Below are 23,262 nucleotides of genomic sequence, written 5' to 3'. Positions count from 1 at the left end.
TAACCTGAGTAGCGAAAAAGCGTGGGTCTGAAAACGATGAAGCCGGGAGTCCGCTGCTCTCGCCGGCTGGAGTGGCCATTGAACCCCCCGGCTTGCTATCAAGCGGGTGGGTAACAGACGTCTCCGAAAACGTCGGCACACTTTTGCAAATATGCGATGTCTTGATAAACCAAGCAGATATTTGAAGTTTACACAGCTACTTTCTCGCCTGAAAATATGTTAAAATTTTATTTTGTGGCCCAGAAAGAATAATAAGACTAATTTTAAAACTTAGTAGCGCCCGCCATTGTTGGCAGCTGAAATTTGGCTGGGCCGCGCTATGAATTCTGGGATATGGTGGGCCACGAAGGACACACCCGACCCATCCTTCAAATTCGGGGAAATGAAGGACGCATTTGTCGGCCGCATTTGAAGGAGTCGACGAATTGGGACAGCCTTCATCGCCTGGCTGTGACGTAATCGGCCTTCAAATGCGGCCTCCGGAGGATGCAGCCGACGTTTTGGGACACAGCTGGCTCCAAAAATGCAAGATGGCAGCCTCCACAAGCGGGATATTTTGGCTTCATTTTTGCACAATGGGAGGACTTGCTGTCGCGTCAGCCATGTTTTCTACAGTCATTGGGAAGTACCAATGACCGGATTTGGTGTGTTGTAGTAACAGGTAAAACAATATTTTTATTTTATTTTTATTAAATTTAATGAGTGTTTGTATATAAATACACAAACAATACACATATGCTTTCAATTGTGTAATTTAAGTGATCTAGGTAGCTTTGTACATGCTTTGGAATTTGTACTTGTTTTGGAGTTTGTATGTCTTTTGTCTCTAGGGGCCACCGTATATATTTATGTATAAACATACATAAATATATATATAAATAAAACAACATTTTTTTTTTACATTAGTAATTCATTTTGTGCATAATTTTGTATTGCTGTTGATAATAAATTAAATAAAGCAACAAAAGAACCTGAAGATCCGGTTGGGAGCCCAAAGAACCTTTTTAGTGAGCTGAACCGAAACAGCCAGTTCTCTAAAAAGAGCCATAATTCCCATCCACTATACTGGAGAAACTAACAAAACTGACCTGAAACCTTTAAACAGAGATACAGGGAGACTCAGGGAGACAACGAACCAGCAACGAGAACGAGATAGAATAGAATAGAATAGCTCTTTACTGTCATTGTTACAAAAACAATGAAAGGCAGTTTGGCATCTCTCCATGTAGCGTAAGTATTTACACAATAACACAGACAAATTTACATTCACACAAGAGAGATATGTACAAGGTATACATTCACCTGCATACATACGGATACACCCATACGTACATATAAATTGGTTATGTGATTGGTTTAGCATGACTACTTCATTTCTCCTTAGTCAATCAGCAGTACTTAGCCACCCCCCCCCCACCCCCACCCCCCCAGCTCCCTAACCTGAAGACAACTTCAACTGTGTGTTGAAAAACAGTAACGTGTTCGCACCACTTTTTCTTGTTAGTAACGGTAATGGTGTTGTAACGACAGAAATAGAAATTAGATTACTAGTTACTGAAAAAAAGTAATACCGCTACTTTTAACACCATTATTCTCATCACTGTTTATGATGCATGTGTTTTTCAGTGCACAGCCTGCAGATTGCAACCATGTTGTGCTGAGGGATTATAAACCTATGTGCACCTGGAAGTTTCTTTGTGTTGAAGTGTGCAACGTTTGTAGTGTTTTTGGTCTTTGTGTCATGAATTTGGCTGTGCAGCAGGCAGGAAAGGTCCCAAATGCAGACTCACGGAGGCAAAAGTAACTCAAACAGAGCTTTATTGCCAGACCAAAGGAAATACAAACTAAACCGGAAATGTATATGAACAAAGGACACAAAGAGGCACACAGGGAAACGCACAAAAATAAGGGAGATCGCAACACAGGACCAAGGGAGAAGCTGACATAAAAACACCGAGGAAGTGAGAACACACGGGGAACACACTGACACGAATAAACATGATGTCACAGGGGAAGCATACCAAACATGGAAACACCGGACTTTCACAGTATAGGAAACTGAGGAACATGACACACGAATAGAGGAAAGGCAGAGGAGAGGGAGCGAGGGAACACGAAGGAACATGAGGGGGACAGAGAGAGACTCTGAAAAAATGGATGAAACACGAGGAGAGGAACAAGTCACAAGAACTCACACAACTGATTTAAACAAAGACACACAGAAGGCAAAGACACAAGGGGAAATTACTAAATAATCAATGAACTAAACAGAACAATTTAGGCAATGTAGGAACGAACTCAAGACAAACCAAATGAACTTAGCCATAAACTATAAGACAAAATGACATAAAAATACAACAACACAAAACACTGGGTCACATGACCTGGGACCACGACACTTTCTTCACTTTGTCTTTTGTGTTTATTTATGTTCATATTTCTTTTAGTCATTTTGAATTCTTTGCAGATATTTAATTGTCTAACTAAATGTTTTAAATGCCTCATTATTAAATACTTAATACAGCTAAAGAACAGCAACTTCTTCAACACCTCCACCAGAAGTTCTTTTGCAGTGCTCCACAGAGATAGAGTCAGCTCCTGTGTTGAGTTAGGCATACTCTCCCTGTGCCTGCCTCGAGTTCATGTACTCAGGCTTCCTCCCACAGTCCATAAACGCACATGCTCGGTTTATTGGTGATTCCAAGTTAGCTATAGGTGTGTCTTTTTGTGTGATGGAGCGGCTACCAATCCAGGGTTTACTCTGCCTCTTATTCACTGACAGATTGTTCTCCAGCTCTCACACAACCCTGAACTGGATAACTCGTAATGATGGATATTTACTCAGAATTCACCGTGAGCATCTTAACATCAGTTATTGTAACACTGAATCCTCAAGGCCCAATTTAATTCATTTCAGATGCAGAAGAGAGCCTCACGGTGATTAAAGAAATTAGAGAAAGATGCTGCAAAGTGCAGTTACCTATATATGAAATCCACCAGATATACACATGCAACACATAATCAGCTGAAACCAATGCGATACAATAAAAAATATTCTTTAAAAAATTACATTTTAAAAACCGGAGAAAAACATTTCAGGTACAAGTCTGATCAGTTTACATCTGTTATTAAAACAGAGTTACAGACTCAAATACCAGATATGCTCATAATCTGGTATTTATTTTTCTGAACAGAGTGCAGATAATAAACATAATCACCCTGAGAAGTGTCACATTATAACACCCAGGAGAAACACTCTCAGGCTATTGAGCTGTGCACTCATGTGCAGTGAGAGGGCGCTGTGGTTGTTTTTTTATACTTGGTCTCCTCTCACTAGGCGTAGACTCGCATCTGGCGGCAGACCTCGTTTCTCCAGTTCTTCTTTAATCTGCAGCAGGAAACATGCAGTGGTGCTAATTATTACTGTCACTGTTACGAGTACTTCTGACAGATGAAAAGGGACTCACCTTCTGTATGATGACACTGTTAACGTTGTCTGCAGTAAAAGGCAATGAGAAAGAGATCCTCGCACTCAGGGCAGCGACATAAACTAGAGACAAAGTAGAGGTGTGTTTAAAAATTAACTGAAATATGAAGCGAGTGCAGAAAAATGATGAAGGAAATCGGCAATGGCATTTTAAAAGGTGACTAACGAAAATCAGGAAAAACTCAACTCACCCTCTTCAACAGTCACAATGATGCATCGAAAGTCAGAGTGATACTTCGCTATACTGTAAAAAGTAAATCAGCCCCATTAGTTTTATGTAGTAAAAATATGTTTTATATATTTTAAAATTCCTGTTTAAAGCAGCATATAAAGTGTACATGTGATCACACAACCTTGCAAGCACGCAACACAGTATTTTATTTATGGATGTAAGTGAGGCTTTCTCTGTTTTATAGTACTAGACTGGAATTATGCACATCTACTTTTTTTTGCTAGGTCTTTCTTTTGTTTTCCTGTTTAAAATGTATTTTTTTTATTTATTGTTTTGGTTTATTTATTTAATTATGTTGCTAGGAACTGAAGAACTGAGAACTCAGTACCACTGTTATTGTCTATGTCCACTGATTCCCGTTAGTGGGGTTTTTTTTTCCATAAACATGGGTGTAATTCACATACTTGACTTACTTACGTCCTTACAAACGTGGCACATTAAGGCACAGTCAGGCTTTCCAGCATTAAAGTTTATGAATGCATCTTGACAAAAGAAACAAATTCACAACTTTCAAATATGATAACCTCATAAAAGCCAACACGGAGGTCACCAAAACACTACAATTAAAGCAGAGTCCAACAACCAATGGTTCACTTCCCAGAGGCTGCATCCATCTTTTATGCTGTTTAATGTTGCTTTTTTTTACTTTTCAAATACTGCTTACAGTGTTGTATTTCTCTATGGGATAATATTTATGGACAACATACTGACCCAGAAACTGCCTGGACAACAAAACAGATGGGGTGGCTTTCTCCCGCTTCGCTCTCAGATGGCGTCCACGTGAGGATGAACTCTTCTGGTCCTGTTTTATTTTGAAATATAGTGTAGGGCCCACTGTAGAGCAGCTCAGAGATCCTTCAACAAACAGAATACGTAAGATTTCTACATTAAAGAAGATTAAAGTGTTTTTCAAAAGGTTTGAAAGCTGCAGTAGATAAAATTTTCATGTGTTGCTGTTTTTTTCCACTTTAAGCCTTTTTTTTTACAACTTAAATGTAGTCAAATCAACATTTATCAAGTTTTTTATGTATCTGAATTAGTGCTGTCAGCGTTATTCTCGTTAAAATGACGTTAATGTCATAACTGCATTAATGTGGCAAATCTCGAGGGCTGCATGGCGCCAATGCGTTAGCACGGTTAACGCGTTAGCTCCTCGCAGCACCTCGCATGGGGCAATCCGTGTTAACTCGCTAACAGAGATTTGCCACGTTAATGCAGTTATGGCCTTAACGCCATTTTAACGAGATTAAAGCTGACAGCACTACTCTGAATGTTAGGTGGTATTCAAGTTTGTGCTTGGTCTTGTCTTTTCCTGTATCACATTTTGGAGAGTATAGAAAGTCTTCCAACGTAGAGTGGTATTTCTTGTCCAACCACTGCCAGTAACAAAACCTATCTTTAAACTTTGGTATTCTAATTTTGTTTTCTCTTTCACGTACATGGAATTTGTTGCCTCTGCTTTGATGCTGATTTCTAGAGTTTGTCCAACAGGGGTATACAGCTGAGCTCCGTTGGCTGGAGTTGGAGGCAGGAACTTGGGCAGATATAGTCCGTCTGTGCAGGATGGCACTGCAGGATCCACTAAAATATTACAGAAAAGAAACAATGTTCAGCCGGTCTTCATAGGATGGAAATGAAAACTGATCCATCAGATGGTCCAAAGTAGAATATCTGTTCAACTATTGCTCCTGAAGATTGTGCCTAATATTTTTGGTAACAGACTCAACACTGCAACACCAACTAAGACAAACACACCTACATGTTTTTGCTCAGTTCAGCAACTTTCATCATTTCTTATTTCAGAGCAGCTCTTTGTGGTTATAAATTTAAGCAGCCAAGAAACGAAATCTTACCCCTTATAACAAACTGGACCGGTATTTTGCTGATTGCATTATTGGTAGTTAGATTAGTCTGTGTCCCATTGGTTTGAGTCAGGGTTATGTTCTGCCGGGGAAAGTCCTCCATCACCAGCTGTACTGCATATGGACCTTCATTACTGCTATCAGTGGGTCTGAATGACAGAGTACAAGACTCCAAAAAAGAAAAATAAATTGATGAGATGTTGGGTCCTTGGTAGCTGCCTCAATTCGGTCTCAGCCACCAGTGTCTATCGCTAAAAAAAAACCAAAAAAAACAAATGAGAATAACATAAGGAGCTGTTCTAGTTACTTACTGGTGAAAGGCTGAGGACAGATGGTGGAGTGCATGGATTACACTCTGACAGTAATGCATCTCCATTTCTGCACTTAACCACATCTCCATCAGGGTCGAACGCCAACAAGACGAAATTTCTCTGACAGTTTGAGGGAACTCTGAGAGAGAAATAGAAAAGGATTATCAGAATTGGGGTTTTTTTTATGTTGTTCAGGTTTCCTATCCTAACCTTCTTTCAGCCAGGTGGATTTCTTGAGGGCTTTCTAGACCTGCCATTCTCCATCTATCCTCAGATGCCTCCAGGCTTTTCCACAGAATTTATACCATCTCCATTGGCTCTTTCACAGATTAATTCTGCTTATGTGTCATTTAGGTTTTTAACCTGCTGGTTTTAACACACTTGCTGTTCACTTCTATAAATTGCATTTTAGCAAAATGCAATTATTATGATGCCATTAGTCAATGGAAGTCAGACTACAGCTACACTAACACAGGACCTAGAAAACTTGATATACTACAAATCTGGTACAGATTTTACACATTTACATTTACTGAATGTAAACTTGATCAGCACCAGCACTCACCTGTTTAAGGGTTAACTGCCTGCATTTAGTCTGCATTAAAAAGAGTTGTTGACAGTCTTTGTTCACACTAATAAAGCAGAGATTCAATCTCTCTTCACTAGACAAAGGTATGTCTAGGTATATTTTAGTTTTCAGTTGAGTGAAAGTATTTAGCTTGGCATTTTTTACTGTACGTTACTCAATTCACAAGTTCCTAAAGGAGTTCAGAGGAAAGTCACCAACAATAATTCTGTGAATTTAAAGCACACTTTAACAGAATTCAATTCTAAACTGATAAAGTTTATTTACAAGTGATTCTTTTGAATTATTTTGTAATTTCTTTGCAGTAATTAAAAATACATACCGTACCTATATAAATAAAACAACAGTGCGCAGGCTTACCTTACAGCAGGTATGATGGTGGTCTGGGGTGACGAGTTGGCTTTGCCGGTGTCAGATCTGTTCCTCAGTTCCACTAGAGTCACAGCTCTCCATGATACAATGCCATTTACAATGCCATTAATCCAGTTACCACTATCCAACCTTCGTTGAAAATTTATGGGAAAGTTAGTCAGAGTGAACTGAATGTGTAGATATTAAGACCTACCCCAAACCCCAATAATTTGTTTTTTATAAATCTCCCAGATTAAAAACGCATTTGAAGGAATTCTCAAAAAGCTCAGTTCAGTTTAATTATTATGTGAATGAGTTGCTTTGGATTTTGTCACCTTCTGCTGATAACTTAGAAAACAAGTGCAACAAATTTAATTTTGTTAAATGGCGATCTATACTCACCAAAGCTCGAACGGAGCATTGCTGGGAGCCCGTCGAGTCATGATTCCCTCTCTCTGACACCACTCTCCACTGCTTTCCTGTTTTACCTCATATAGTGTGTTGTTCCCAGAGCCACAGTCACCACGGAGGCAACTCCATGTGTCACCATTTGTGCAGTCGTGGAAGTTCAGCTTGTATTGAATATTCGCCTGCAAATTTACAGTGGAAAGAGTACTTGAGCACTGTCAAATTTCAAAAGCTAAGTAAATAGTTTTATGAAGAAAATTTACATACCATAACTGATCCATCTGCATAAGTGTCTCCTGGGTAATAGGTCATCACTGTCCCATAAAAATGAGTAGCTTGCGTGCTGCAAACCAGCAGCAGCAGTAGCAAAGAGAGAGACATGATAAATGTGTTCATCTCTCTGCGCAAACACCTCCAAACACAGCCTCACTTTGACTCACACACATTTTATCTGCTTTCTATTCACTGAATGATTTGGTATGAGGAAGTGTCTCATGGCACTGTGGTAATTCATGACAGGTGGTGATGTGCAGGGAATGTTAATCTCTTAACTACCTGTCATTGCAACAATGACATTCCTTTGCAAACCAAAGATAAAAATGTTTTTAAAAAATCTTGATTTTTGTCTTTCACTTTTCATTTTTCATAATCACCTTCTCACGAACAGCCCGTGAAGCGTTAGGTGAAACCTACACTATATTGCTGAAAGCATCGAATCACCCACACATCCGCAAATGCAAGAAAAATAGATAGATAGATAGATAGATAGATAGATAGATAGATAGATAGATAGATAGATAGATAGATAGATATTAAATGCCATTTTCCACTGATTATTTTCATTTCATTTGATTCATGTGGTATATTTTCATGCCTTTTGTTATTAATTTGAATGACTATCTAATGTCTCAGTGCTTTGTGGACATTCTCCTGTAGATTTCTTCTGTACTGGCTTCTCTTCATTGACTTCCTGTTGGCAAATAGTGACTGGTTGGGGTGAGGAGATGAAGGAGGCTTCTTGATGCATGCTCAGTGATCCAGGTAAGTAAATGTCCAAAAGTTGATTCTGTTCTTTAAAGAAGCTTTTTTGAGTGGTTCTTTAAAGAACCATCTTAAATCTTTTAAAATAAAATGTATCAGAAATTGAATTTGAGTAGGGTAAAATAAATACGAGCACAGCATAGACATATATTACTGGTTTATTTTCATTTTGTAGGATCACTGAGCATGCATCAAGAAGCCTCCTTCATCTCCTCACCCCAACCAGTCACTATTTGCCAACAGGAAGTCAATGAAGAGAAGCCAGTACAGAAGAAATCTACAGGAGAATGTCCACAAAGCACTGAGACATTAAATAGTCATTCAAATTAATAACAAAAGGCATGAAAATATATCACATGAATCAAATGAAATGAAAATAATCAGTGGAAAAGACAAAAAGGCATTTAAACCCTCAGCACAACATCACTACTAATGCATGTTGCATATTAGTCATTTAAACAGTAATGATTAAATAAATATTTTTACTATACTTGTCACAATCCTGGGTCTTTTGACCCAGCGTTTTGAGTTTTAGTTTATGGTTTATGTTTAAGCCCTTCAGGTTTTCTAAGTTCATTTTTTATCATGCCTAGGTTGTTATAGTTTGTTATTAGATTCCCCTTGTGTCTGTTAAGTCTCCCCTGTTAAGTCTCCCTTGCCCTTCATGTGTTTCATGTCTGTGTCTTACGTTGTCAAGTTCAGGTTGTCATGTCTGCTCAGCTGTACACCCCGTCAGATTCCTCACCTCAGAGGAAGCGATGCTCACGCCGCCGTCACTTTTCACCTGCTGAGCAACTCCCGGTGGTGAGTTATAATGACTGCCTTTCACACATTCCACCTGAAGCCATAACTGAAAAGAACAATAAACTCACCCCAGACACTGTTGGGATCTCCCTTTTGGATGATGACATAGACTGGGAAAAGTTTTTTCGTTTTGCTCCCTCTGAACAGGGAGAAATCAAAGACAATAATCATTCGCCAAAGGCTGTAAATGCTGTTAAAGGAGAAACTGTGAGCAATGTTACCAGGTCTAAAACACTCAGTTCAGGTTTTGTCAAGTCTGTTTCAGTCATCCCCAAGTCAGCTCTTCTCTAAGACTGTTAACCCAAGGACGTCAAAAACTGCTAAAACAAAGACTGTAAAACGTGGTGGGAAAAATGCTAAATTTATTTTTGATATGTCTTTTTTTGTTAACCTGGTACATATTAACCCTGAGCCTGCCCAGTCTAAGACAGTTTTTTCTGAGCCTGCTCCTTTGCCTACTCGTGTTCCTGCTCCCAGGGCAGCTCGGGCCCAGCGTTTCCCTGCACCAGTACCAGTTCCTCGGGTGAGGGAGGCTGGGGTCCAGTTGGTCCCTGCTCTGGTTTCCAGGCCCGCTGAGGCTCTGTCAGTGTCTGCAGCCATACCAGCTCCTCGGGTGAGAACGGCAGCTGCCCAGCCGGTGCCTGTCCCGGCTTCCAGGGTGAGGTGGGCCATGAACCAGTCCACCCCTGCACCCATGCCGGTCCCCAGGGTGAGGTCAGCCAGGATATAGCCCGTCTTCGCAACCGTACCTACTCCTCGGGTGGAAGTGGCTAGTGTCCAGCAGGTGCCTGCACCCGTTCCTGTTTCCGCTGGAGGCTCAAGTGAGCCCGTCCAGCAGTTTTCCTTGAGGCTTAGGAGAACTAGTTCAGCTTAATGCTTATCCACCACAAACTTCATTACAACAACCACCACTCTGCTCCAGTCTCTAGCTGAGTCTTTAGCTCTGTTGTCAGCTCTGCTACCTGCTCAGGCATCAGTTCTGTTTCCAGTTCAGTCATTAGCTCTTTCATCAGTTCAGTCAGTTGCTCAGTCACTTCCATCCTCTGCTGGAAGCTCCAGTGAGCTTATTCAGCCAGAAGGGGACCGCATCTCTCTAATAAATTCCGGACAGACTGTTAATATGCACTGCACATCCCCAGCTGTTGCATCCTGAGCTGCCTGTGTGCCCTGTGCAGCTTCAGTTAGCATCCCTTCAGCCAGAGGTCTCCGTACCTGCTGGCTCTGTGTCTGTCTCGTCAGCTGGGGGTTCAGGAGAACCGCACCAGCTGCCTGTTCCTGCTGGAGGCCCAGGAGAGCCCCTCCAGCAGCCTTCCTCGTCAGCTGGGGGTTCAAGAGAACCGCACAAGCCTCGTGCCTCGTCAGCTGGAGGGCCCGAGGAGCCCGTCCAGCCTCCTTCTGTTCCACCATCTGTGGCGCCACCTCCTGGTCCTGCCCTGCCTGGTCCTGCCATCAGCGGCCACCTTCCAGACTGGACTTCTTCGCCGGCATGGCCGGCCTCCTGACCTGCTTCGTTGCCACCGCTGGCTCCGCGGTCGGCCCCCTGTTCATTCATGGACTGTTCATTCATGGACTGTTGAGCCGTCGGCCCCCTGAACTTTATAATCTCCTGTGCAGCTGTCCTCCGGGTCGGCCTCCTGAGTGGTGCTTTTGAACTTTCTTCGCCTGGAGTTATGGTTGCCACCCTGAAATACTTATAGACTGTTTCCTCTGCTCCACTGCCTTTCATGGACTTTTGTTTTGGACTATTTTGTGATTTCTAGGTTTTCTTGTGGACATTTTGTTTTATTCGTCGGTTTCAAACTCCTCTCTTTGTGTTCAAACCCTTCCCATTCTGAGACAAAGCGAAAAGAGAGAGAAAAGTGAAACCCTACATATATATATATATATGTATATGTATGTATATATATATGTATATTAAATATGTATGTATATATACATATACATATATATATATATTAGGGGTGCAACAATATTCGTATCGATATTGAACCGTTCAATACAGTGCTTTCGGTTCGGTACGCATATGTATCGAACGATACAACATTTGTAATTTATTTTATCAACTTTCCTTCTGACGATGCTGTCTGTGTTGAGCACTCAGTGAATCTGCGTTTGACTACTCCACCTAGGCTGCACTGTCGAGCGCAGATCCACTGAGCGCTCAACACAGACAGCATGGAGAAGGAGGAGCACAGGGCAAGCTAGCAAGACAGAAGTTAAGCTCTCCTTGCAACATGGCAAATTGAACCTCCCCCACCCTCATTCAGATCTGGTTTTGGAATTATTTTGCTTTTCATGTGACGTATGACCCTGAAGGTAAACGCGTCATGGACTAAAGTAAAACAGTATGTTGGATGTGCCACGCAATGCTCAATTACATGGGTGGGAGCTAGTGTGTTAGCGCAGTTAGCTCGTTAACGTGTTGGCCGTCTAGCCCCATGCACGGGGCGATCAGCGGTAGCTCGTTAACGGAGATTTGCCATGTTGTGGCGTTAACGTCATTTCAACGAGATTAACCTGAAAACACTAGCGGGAACACAACGAATATGACTGCACATTTACGCGGACATCATCCTAGTGCAAAGACAAGTGGAAGCAGACAAAAACAACAAGCACGCATGCTACAAACTTTACCCGAGTCATTTAGACAGCCGTTAGCATATGATTCTCCTTATGGGGACCTGATATGTTTAATATGCTGCTGAGAATATAGCCCAGAAGAAGCGGATAGTATAGCTTTTATTTTGGAAAGAGCCATTTCTCTGTAATAAACTCTCTTTTCCAAAGATGAGTGATTCCTCAATCAGATACAGGGCTCGCAATATCGCTAGCCCGACGTCCCGGGGCTAGCGATTTTTCCAGTCGGGCTACCAAAATCTATCTCTTCCCTGCCCGTCGGGCTATCGTAGGAAGAAAAAATATATGTCAATGGTTTTGCATTCTCTCGGAAATGTATCTGGGTAATTATGTCATTGGCATCGGTGGGCCACTGTCAATATGTGACATATTGAAATCGCGTTTGAATTTGCGCTTGTTTTTTTGCTTTTACTTTGCGATCGCGCGAACTGTGTATAGAGAGCGACAGCACTGATCTGTGAGTGATGATAATTTGTGCACCAATTCCTCTGACATCGTCTTATCAATCGTTAGCTTACTATGCAAACATGACAAGTGAAATCTCCCGCAGCTTAAACATGTGAGAGGTTGATCGAGAGAATCGCTGAGCTTATGTGAGTGCGTGTGTAAAAGCAGCAGGATATATATTTCAGTTCTGCTGAGCCAAATAAGACAGGTCAGGGTGAAGAAGTGACAGCCAAAGAAAAGCTTACCACAAAACGGAAAAGTTATGACAAATCAGACTATAAGGCAAAAAGAAAGTGCAGCTTTATGGTTTCATGGACAAAATAATTTCTGTGGCTGCAATATGACGAGCTAAATAACCAGGGCTGCACATAAGTGGTCCGCAGGTGCGCATTCGCTGTCAAAATAAAAAACGCGCACAAGGGTTAGGGTTAAATTTAAAAACTCTACTTTTGAGTTAAAATATATATTTATAATTTTAATAAATGACAAATTAAAAAGGCATGAAAATTTTTTTGTGTCGAAAAAATATCGAACCGTGAATTTTGTGTATTGTTGCACCCCTAATATATATATATATATATATATATATATATTGGGGAGTAACGGAATACATGTACCGCCGTTACGTATTTAAAATACAAAATATGAGTAACTGTATTCCGTTACAGTTACCGTTTAAAAAGGTGGTATTTAGAATACAGTTACTTTGTTGAAATAAATGGATTACACTGCGGTACTTTCCTGTTTCATATTGTCGCGGATCAGGACTGTTTGGGTTTTGTTTGACAGCTACGTTCTGTAGTTCCAGGCGGCACCGTTGCGGTTGCCATGGTTACAGGGTGACGCTCTCGCTCTGCGTGTTTCCTCGGTGAGAGATTAAAACTCGACTGTACACCGTGTTCGTGTTTTCCTCCGAAACAATAAGTTCCGTTGGAGCAGCCTTTCAACGCCTCTCTCTGTCTCTCGCAAGCAGAGTTGACCCAGACAACAAAGTAAAGCTAGTTTTCGGCTACGAGCCCGACACGGAACCCATATTAGTCAGAGGTCCCTTTACTATGGTTCGGAGCCGCGGACCTTCAGTAACAGTAATAAATCACAGCAATAGTACATTCACGTAGTTGTAAAATGCATGATAATTTGTTAAGTAATCCAAAGTATTCAGAATACGTTACTCTCATTGAGTAACGTAACGGAATACGTTACAGAATACATCTTAGGGGATGTATTCTGTAATCTGTAATGGAATACATTTTAAAAGTAATATATATATATATATATATATATATATATATATATATATATATGCACAAAGCTCCACGTAAGTCAAAGAAAAACACACAAGTTACATGTTACAGTAAGGTTAACTACTATGTACTACTGTTTCAGGTTAGACAAGAAATACATTCACACATCAGTGGGTTCCTGTCATGTTTCTGTCAACTTATCAAGTCAAGATTCTATCAGTTGCTTTGTGTTTAATCTGTGCATCAGTCCTGCACTGGCACACAATATAGGTTTAACAAGACACATACGAGCGTAACACGGTCAGATATATACAAATACAGCAACATATATCAAGAGACACACATTTAACCTAATGAGAAATCAAATGCTTTTTACGTTTAATAGTACTTTAATGCATCTATCATCCTCTGCTTCTCATTAGCCACAATACGGCGAGAGACAGGGTACACCTGCCTGATGCGGGGCTAACACAGAGAGACTGACAACCTTTAGCATTTACTCACACCTATGGGCAACTTAGATTCACCAGTTAACCTAACCCCACTGACTTTTTGTCTTTGTACTGTGGGAGGAAGCCGCACTAACCAGAGAGAACTCACACACGGGAGCAGAATGCCAGATGGTGGAGTCAAAGTCAGGACCTTCAGTGCTAACAACCAGCTCACCATACTGCTATTTTTTTTATATAAATGAATAGCAAAAGTACACTAGTAAAACCTAGCTCATTAACTTAGTCATACATAAATGTGCTTAACCCTTGTGTTGTCCTCGGGTCAAAAATGACCCCTAGGTGAATGGCAAACAAGTATATGGGAATCCCGAGGACAACACAAGAGTCAAATTACTCAGATCGCAGGAGAAAAGAAGAGATGTAGTGCTATTTCACAGAAAAACACTTTGTTTGTAGTTGAGGAGGCTTTGAAAATTAAGTTAATGAATCTTTTGCTTTTCTTTTTGTTGAAACATCTCTGAGCTGCTGATCGCTGGACCGTATAATACAATTCTGAGTACAACTGGACCAGGACAGTTCACCCTGAGATGGACACCGTTTGAAAGACAGGATGGAGAAAGTCAGCCCTTCTGCTTTTTTGTCCACACACTTTCCAAGTCAGTAACTTTTACCTTACTTTTACGTTAACCTTAAAAAGTCCCAACGAGGATATGTGAAATCATTCAGAGAAAGTAGAAAGTTTCTTTATGAATGTGATATGTTTAATTGTCTTATCATACAAAACTGAGGCTGAAAAAAAAAGGCTGATGCCATTTCTTCATTTTCCAGCCGTAAACTACATTCAGGAATGTTAAAGTCTTACTTTATCAGAAAACCATTCCGTCCCAATCATAGCTAGAAAATTACCCAAATATCAAACAGTAAAATGATGACCACTCATGCTTTTCTTGAATAGTTACTTGTCTCACACTTGATCAGTGAGTTATCAGAAAATAAAAAGAGCATCCAGGACGCCAATGCTTGTTTATGTTACACTGCATCGTATACATTAAATGGGAGTTGTGCTGTTGAAGCTATGATGTGATGCTTTTATGCTCCAATATGGTTATACATGGTTAAATTTTAACTTTAGATCATGATATTTGGAGTACGTGTGAATTTACTGATAAGCCCAAACACGTTTTCAGAAATGATATCCACATGAGAATTTCATGAGGATTAAGGTTGTTCCACCCCTTTCCTCCTGACATCAGCTGGTTACAGTGCAACTATGGTGGGGAAAAAACCCAAAAACGTTTTGCTTAATTTTTTTAAATTTTAGTTTTCAAACAATTTAAAAACCTTAGTAACAACTGTTATGATATTTTGATACCACGGTTAGCATTTACAGAAGATTGTTTTATACAGGAAAACTGTTACTCAATAAGGCCCAACTACTAGTTGTTTTTCTCTTTCTCTGTGACCCAAGAATTAATGTGTAGGACTCACAAGCTGGTACCCCAAGGTCGAAAACACCACAGAGATGAGACCACTTCCTTACTCCCATCCTCCCTTTTTCTTTATCTCCTGGAAAAGGCTCGTTAAAGGCTAGGTGGTTTGTTTCAGAATTCACTAATGAAAGAACTCTGTATTTTATGTCTAGGAGTGTATTTTGCTGGGATGATCATAAATTATAGCTGAACTGATAAACTACACAAGGGATACTTTGCTCAGAAGGCAGGAAGACGTTTCCTTATTTAGTCTGTACCGGTTTGAACTGGGAAAGCTGACACACGAACCTTTTTTTCCTCTATATAAACTGCTGTGTATCAAATAAACCTTTGAGTCGATTGGGAAGGCAACCTAAAGCAGTCTCTGTTTTCTTGTTCTCCCAAGCTGCTCCCGAGCTCGTACTAACACGCTGAATGGCATACCTGAGTGTTACTTTAAATAATTAGGAATCTTAGAAGGAAAGGACAGAACTCTGCTTATCGCTCACGCCACGGAGGAAACCCGGGAAGGCAATTTCCTTCAATTTTGGTGTCAGAAGTGGGATGGCTGACAGAAGGTAAATATGCGTCTTTCATATTTATATAAAGACCTATTATACCTCTCTCAGTGATCGATCCATAAAGAAACGGGATATGCTGACGAAGTTTCACTTAGTGATCCAGAGAGATACACTGACGACTTCCTCAGTCCCCGAATAAAGTAAATTAACCCTTGTGTGGTGTTGGTGGACACAGGAAGTTGCCTGTTGTCTTGAATATTTTAATTTTGTTTAAAAAAAAATAATAATAATAATAATTAATTGTTTAATTAAACGTACGTTAAAAAGTGAGAAGTTGCTCACTCAAAAAGAGTGACACAGGAAGTTGCCTGTTGTCTTAAATACTTCTCGTTAAGTGAGAAGTTGCTCAGAAAGAGTGACACAGGAAGTTGCCTGTTGTCTTAAATACTTCTCGTTAAGTGAGAAGTTGCTCAGAAAGAGTGACACAGGAAGTTGCCTGTTGTCTTAAATACTTCTCGTTAAGTGAGAAGTTGCTCACCAAAGAGTGACACAGGAAGTTGCCTGTTATCTTGAAACGTACGTTAAAAAGTGAGAAGTTGCTCACTCACAGAAAGCTAGTAAATAATTAAATTTAATTTTGTTAAAAAAAAAAAAAAAAAAAAAAACGAAAGAAAACTGAAAACGGGTCTCACAGACCCGATTACCATACAAGGGTTAAAAGCAGTAAATTAAAAGCAGAAAGACACAGGAAGTTGCCTGTTGTTTTACGAGAAGTTGCTCGTTAAGCGAGAAGTTGCTCGCTAAGTGAGAGTTGCTCACACAAACAAAAAATTGCTAGCAATAAATTTAAAGTGACCTCAGCTGTGCCGCAGCGAAAATACTAACATAAATCCTCCTAGCGTGTAAACCCCTCTGGAAATCACTGAACATGGGTCAGAATAATTCAAAGACCACAGACAGGTCCGATAAAAAAATCTAAAGTACCTGTAAAACCAAAAATTAATAAAATACCAAATAAAGTCTCAAATAACGGCTCAGTACAACTCCCATTTCCGGTTACGTGTAACCTACGTCCGCGAATCGGTGAAGACGTCCATGATCACGTATCCAGAACATGCGGGAGTGCTTATGTGACTGACTTTGTTTACAACTTAAGAAGTTCAATGCATTCTAATTTATTTCCGGAGCCTTATCCCGAACGATTATCGCCAGAAAACAGGTCAGTAGAAATGTTGAATATCATTTGTGATAAGAAAAGTAGTCTGCTTAAAAAGTCCTGTAGAAAATATATGATAGAATGCCGCGACGTGATGCATCAAATGTTACCGCTATGGACAAAAGGAGGGTAAATAATGACAAAGTCGCCGATTTCTTTAAGAATCTAAAGAAATTCCTGCTAACAATGTCCAGAGACAAAATTGACTTAAATGCAGTAACTATGTGTAAACAGAAGCCTGATGAATCCATCCTAGTATTCATAAAACGCTTTATGCACTGTTGGACAAGCTAGAGGTGCAAATTTAGCTCAGTTTTCCAGCAGCCGCAGACACCCAAAGCAAAAATGAATTTGTGTATTTAATTTAACACAAAGGGTGAAATGTTTGCTGACACTGATAACAGCTTATGTTTTCTCTGCCCTATGTACCGACATGATGGAGAAGGAACATCCTCTGTGTCAGCTGGACCCTCAGCAGAGAATGAACTCAACATCCTTTTTGTCCGGTACTCTATGTCACACACTGTGCCAAACAAAAAAAAACGTGTGCAGACGCCACTACCAGGTAATCCCATGACTGGGAGCCACACTTTTGTTTCTCTCACACTGTTCAACAACATGATAACTGCTCACACAAGTGAAGGTCAAACAGTGATTTTGTTACATAACTCAGACATAAGTTACGAAATATGTCGACACATAGATCTAACCTACCCTATCCACTGTACTATTTCTGCAGTTACATTGCCAGCTGAATACCAGAATATGACATTGTGGTCAAAAAGTGAGAATGATATATGATTTATTGACTTTATCACGTACACCTATTAAAACACAACGAGCCAGTATATGTCAAGCAACATCCCATTTCTGCCGAAAAAGCCGCAGTCCTAGATGTCATGATAGGAGATTTATTGACTACAGGAGCAATAAAGCCCACACTCCTGTCAATCCTGTGCCAAAGCCTAACAAACCTGGCGTATGGCGTTTCATACAAGACTTAAGGCAAATTAATGCAGTCAACATTCCTCTGCCACCTCTCGTTTCAGATGTTCACAGCATATTGACATGCATTGCATACACATTTTACCGTGGTGGATTTATGCTCCGCTCCTTTTTCTCATGAAGACACACAGCCGTTATTTGCATTCACACATAGAAATAAGCAGTACACTTGGACTCGTTTGCCCCAAGGCATGATGGACGGCTCTGCTGCTTTCTCAGTGGTGCTTCACTCCTCCAGGGCTGCACCCTGATCCACATGTGGATGACCTCCTCCTCTGTGCTGAAAGTGAAAAACTGTGTCAAACTGCTACACACATGCTTCTCCAGCACCTCCAAAAGACTGGCCACAAAGCATCTGCAAAGAAAATGCAGTACTGTCAGACTTCTGTTCAATATTTGGGATTCACACTGTCTCACGGAAAACGTTCCATGACTGCAGACAGGGTCAAAGCTGTGACCTCCGTCCCTCGTCCCACTACACAGAAGGAAATGTCGTCCTTCTTAGGCATGGTGAACTATTGCAGACAGTGGATACCAGACTGTTCTTTTCATGACCACATTCTGCGTGACTGTTGTAAAAAAGAGAAGCCTCCTCGAATACTGTGATCCACAGAAATGACTGCCTCTTTCAATGCATTAAAGGGAGTGCTGACCTCCGCCGGCCTGCCTGAGAGCAGTAGCAGCTTGCTCTATCATGATAAGGGACTGCGAGAAGCTCACACTCTCACATGACACTATTCTATACACCAATCACCAGGTCACGACCATTCTAGCAAACATAACTACACAACATATGCAAATCTCACTATAAAAGCGAGCAGCACACCTGATTCGCCAGCACATTTATTGATCCTATGCTGTGTTCTTCTGACCGACAGGATGGCTCAGACAGGCTTGACGTTCATGACTGCATGACACGTATACAGGAATCCACAGCACCACGTCCAGATTTAGAGCAAACACCTATCTCAGACTCAGCCACGGTTTATGTGGACGGGTCCTGTTCAAGGCCGAATGACAACTCATTTCTTTGTGGCTATTCAGTGGTAACAGTGCCTGACATCATACTAGAGGCTCACTCATTACCATTTCACTCAGCACAAAAAGCAGAGCTCATGGCTTTAATACGCGCCTGTGAGCTACATTTGGATAAGCATGTGACAATTTACGCAGACAGCCGCTATGCATTTGGCGTTGTGCATGACTTTGGCACATTGTGGAGACAGAGAGGATTTAGATCTGCTGATGGAAAATAAATTGCTAAATTGTGATTTTGTTCAAAGACTTTTTCAGGCTATACAGCTGCCATCGGCCGTTGCAGTTGTAAAAACGAAAGGACACAGTACAGCTGACACAGACGAAGCAACAGGTAATGCCTTAGCAGACGTGACAGCCAAGGCTGCAGCTGCATCACAGCTCCCACCTCCGCAGGAAGTATTATCTGTGCCCATACAGCTGCCACTTGTTACACTCCCAGACTATTTAGACACAAATGTTGATTTAAAATTTATACAAGAGCAAGCCTCTGCATGTGATTACACCTATTGGGAGAATAATGACTGTACCTTAGATGACAGAGATGGCTTATACAAAATCTTAAGGGTTTGATTGCCCTCCCATATTCCCTGATGCCAGTCCTTGCCCGACATTTTCACTGTGTGAGTCATGTCGGACAAAGAGGGGTAATAGGGGCAATAAAATCAAGATTTGTAATTGAGAAAACATCACACGCAGTAAAACGCATATTAGCAACCTGTCTAACATGTGCACGAACTAATGTAGGTAGCTCAAAAGCAAAACATCAGCATTTACCACAACCAGATTTTCCATTTCATACATTACAAATTGATTTTACACACATGCCAGCGCAAGGAAGCATCAAGTACTTACTGGTAATAGTGGATCAATTTAGTAAATGAGTAGAAGCTTATCCAACCTCAAAAGAAACTGCAGAAGTAGTCTATCAAAAGTTGAGCAATGAAATAATACCCAGATTCGGAATACCTCACCAGATTAACAGTGATAGAGGATCTTCATTCACATCAGAAGTAATTCAAAAGTGTGCTAAAACTTTAATGACCTGGGTCAAATTACTTACTCAAGTCCTCTGTGAGATTAGAATGACTCAATCTGCAGTAACCAAATTATTTCCATTTGAAATAAGACTATTTCCAAAACCATGGTCAGCTTCCAGAGGGGCACCGCTAGTAGAAGGTGATGTATATTGCATTGTCCACTGATGTTCACAACCTGGTAGAAAAACTGAATAATAACTATCAGAAAGTTTGTCTCTCTCAGCCTTTCCCCTCCACAGTTCCACCAGTGGAGACAAGGAGATGCATGTTGGAGAAGTCACTAAACCCAAGGACACTCTGGGAGGCCGCGCGTGTTCCAGCCCCCAGGCTTTACTGGCAGTGACGAAGAACCAGCATCCTCACAGACGGACAACCTCAGTGGATTCATGCCAGCAGGGTTAAGACCAGCCCAATCGGACCATCTCAGGCGTCGGATCAAGCAGATGACATCTCCGGCGGGCCAGCGCCCGGATCCAGAGCAAATAAACACACACGGGTAGATGACATCTCAGGCGAGCCAGCGCCCGGATCCAAAAGTTACATACACACACGCAATCACTGATTAACACACAACGTCTGAAAGAACAACAACAAGGTACTCAAACATCCAGCAGGAACAGAAAGCCAAAAGTACCACATGATGTCTAACCTGATAAAGCCAGACTCATTTCATCCTGATAATGGAGAAAATGAAATGCCCATTGTCATCATACGACGCTTATTCTATGTCTCTCGAACCTGGGACCAGGCCAGGAGACGACTGAAGAACTGTTTTTCTTATATATTGTCTTATATATTTAGGTTATTTATCATATCTATCGCATTAACCTTAGGATTTCTCTTTGCTATTTTGTATTGTAAACTGCAACCATGTTCACATTTCTGCAGGTCATATTTTGCTGACTATACCTCATGCTCCATTTTGCAAGACACCTACTTAATGCACTCCTCACGTTCCCTAAAATCAGTAAATAGCAACATAGACGCCACTAATAAACCATCTTATGCGCCCTCTAGAACAGGAGCTAACGCCTGGTATGAAAATGCCAGAACAGCCGCTCGTGATTTAGGAAACAGTAACTGTTATGTCTGTTCAAAGGCTAATCCAGAACAGGTAATAGTAGGATACCCCATATCCGGTTTCCCCCTCACTGAGGGACTAGAGAAAATCAGCGGAAATAATGCTCTCTTTAAAGACACTTTACAGTTGACTCTGAGCCCTCTCGACTGCCTACTTAGACACACACACACACCAACTAACCCTGAGACTCCATTAGGCGAATTATTGAAGTTATCTAATGACACCGCAGGGACCTGCGCCCCAATGAAACGCCCTAAGAATAGGTTAAAGCCCTCACTGCCCTTAGGACAGATCCCTCTCCATTTTAATACTAGTATGATATGTCTGCGCAGACTAAAGTTAACTGGCCCAGACACACACATAGATTATACAAAGGATAACTATACATTCTTCTCTGACTCCCCAGGTGCACGCTGTAATGAGACATGGCTAGCTGTCTCTATGGCTGAAGTTTTATCATATCTGGAGGAACACACACACAGTTCAAGTTCGAGCAGAGACTCGATCATTGTTCCCCCAGACGGTGTATTAAATGACACTGACTGGGGGGAGTTAGTTAAATCACACATGGTCACGCGCCTGACCAGACCAATCCCACATGCTTATTGGTTGTGCAATAATACCCTTAGATTAGCTTTACCTGTTAATTGGACCGGTACCTGTGGTTTAGTAACCGTTGATGTATGCTGTACTTTCATTCCCAATAATACCGCCCCTAACGGTTCATTCACACAAGCTATGAATAAACTTGAAGCATTGCAGATAGAACTAATTGCCAATACAGGTCACGGTCAGTGGCTACATAAGTGGCTACAGGACACGTTTGGAAGATGGAAGGAACTAATTGTAGCCTTTGTAACCGTTGCAGCATGTTTTTGATGATTATTGTCTGTTGTGTGGTACCCTGTGTACGTTCAATGATAACCCGTATAGCTACTAGTACAGCTACTTCAATGTATTTGCAATTGGCACAAATTGACCCAGATTATGTGTCAGATGTCATCAATGATGATCCTGATGTATGTATTGAGCATTAGATTGTAAATTACTCGATTGTCTAAGAAAAGAATGACGTTTTCTTCTCTTTCTTTTCTTCTTTTTAAAATTTTGATATTAAGCTTCCTCAAAGGACTAGTTACATTTATGATTTGTCTCACATTTATGATTTGTCTTTATATTATGTTATTACATTCTGTCTTTATACTATGTTATCATTTCATGATAAAAGGGGAGAACTGTTATGATATTTTGATACCACGGTTAGCATTTACAGAAGATTGTTTTATACAGGAAAACTGTTACTCAATAAGGCCCAACTACTAGTTGTTTTTCTCTTTCTCTGTGACCCAAGAATTAATGTGTAGGACTCACAAGCTGGTACCCCAAGGTCGAAAACACCACAGAGATGAGACCACTTCCTTACTCCCATCCTCCCTTTTTCTTTATCTCCTGGAAAAGGCTCGTTAAAGGCTAGGTGGTTTGTTTCAGAATTCACTAATGAAAGAACTCTGTATTTTATGTCTAGGAGTGTATTTTGCTGGGATGATCATAAATTATAGCTGAACTGATAAACTACACAAGGGATACTTTGCTCAGAAGGCAGGAAGACGTTTCCTTATTTAGTCTGTACCGGTTTGAACTGGGAAAGCTGACACACGAACCTTTTTTTCCTCTATATAAACTGCTGTGTATCAAATAAACCTTTGAGTCGATTGGGAAGGCAACCTAAAGCAGTCTCTGTTTTCTTGTTCTCCCAAGCTGCTCCCGAGCTCGTACTAACACGCTGAATGGCATACCTGAGTGTTACTTTAAATAATTAGGAATCTTAGAAGGAAAGGACAGAACTCTGCTTATCGCTCACGCCACGGAGGAAACCCGGGAAGGCAATTTCCTTCAACAACATTGTAACTATATATGTTATTACTAAATTTAGAACAGTAAAATATATTATTGCTTTAGTGAAAAATACAATCTGATTACAGTAACACGTTACTTTGGAATGTGTTGCACCCAAGGCTGCTGACTGACTGGTT

The 23,262-nt window shown here is 40.9% G+C and overlaps 1 protein-coding gene and 1 long non-coding RNA gene across 2 annotated transcripts; one reads left to right on the top strand and one right to left on the bottom strand.

Moving 5' to 3' along the window:
• Positions 1-1,801: 1,801 nt before the first annotated feature.
• Positions 1,802-7,688, bottom strand: LOC309703769 (uncharacterized protein). Its single transcript, XM_082528661.1, has 10 exons — positions 7,505-7,688; positions 7,232-7,419; positions 6,839-6,979; positions 5,893-6,031; positions 5,573-5,750; positions 5,159-5,300; positions 4,431-4,574; positions 3,679-3,731; positions 3,468-3,550; positions 1,802-3,388 (listed from the first exon to the last, which is right to left on the bottom strand). Exons 1-10 carry the CDS (start codon positions 7,631-7,633, stop codon positions 3,314-3,316), a joined length of 1,272 nt encoding a protein of 423 aa, XP_082384787.1. The 5' UTR covers positions 7,634-7,688; the 3' UTR covers positions 1,802-3,313.
• Positions 7,689-15,229: 7,541 nt separating this feature from the next.
• Positions 15,230-21,603, top strand: LOC309703813. Its single transcript, XR_014276041.1, has 2 exons — positions 15,230-16,077; positions 16,331-21,603. It is a non-coding gene; the product is annotated as an uncharacterized lncRNA (long non-coding RNA).
• Positions 21,604-23,262: the final 1,659 nt, after the last annotated feature.

Source organism: Aulonocara stuartgranti (genome assembly GCF_965226115.1).
Source record: "Aulonocara stuartgranti genome assembly, chromosome: 3".
Lineage (NCBI taxonomy): Eukaryota > Metazoa > Chordata > Actinopteri > Cichliformes > Cichlidae > Aulonocara > Aulonocara stuartgranti.
Note: the sequence above shows the minus strand (reverse complement) of the source record. Positions and strands in the feature narration are given on the sequence as shown.

Bases quoted from the DNA above. Each gene is read 5' to 3' on its own strand.
- LOC309703769 (XM_082528661.1), bottom strand. From the start codon at position 7,633: ATGAACACATTTATCATGTCTCTCTCTTTGCTACTGCTGCTGCTGGTT. The intron at 5,301-5,572 runs GTAAGATTTCGT...GTAATATTTTAG, and splicing joins GGTCCAGTTTGTTATAAGGG to TGGATCCTGCAGTGCCATCC. The intron at 3,389-3,467 runs GTGAGTCCCTTT...TTCCTGCTGCAG, and splicing joins ACAGTGTCATCATACAGAAG to ATTAAAGAAGAACTGGAGAA.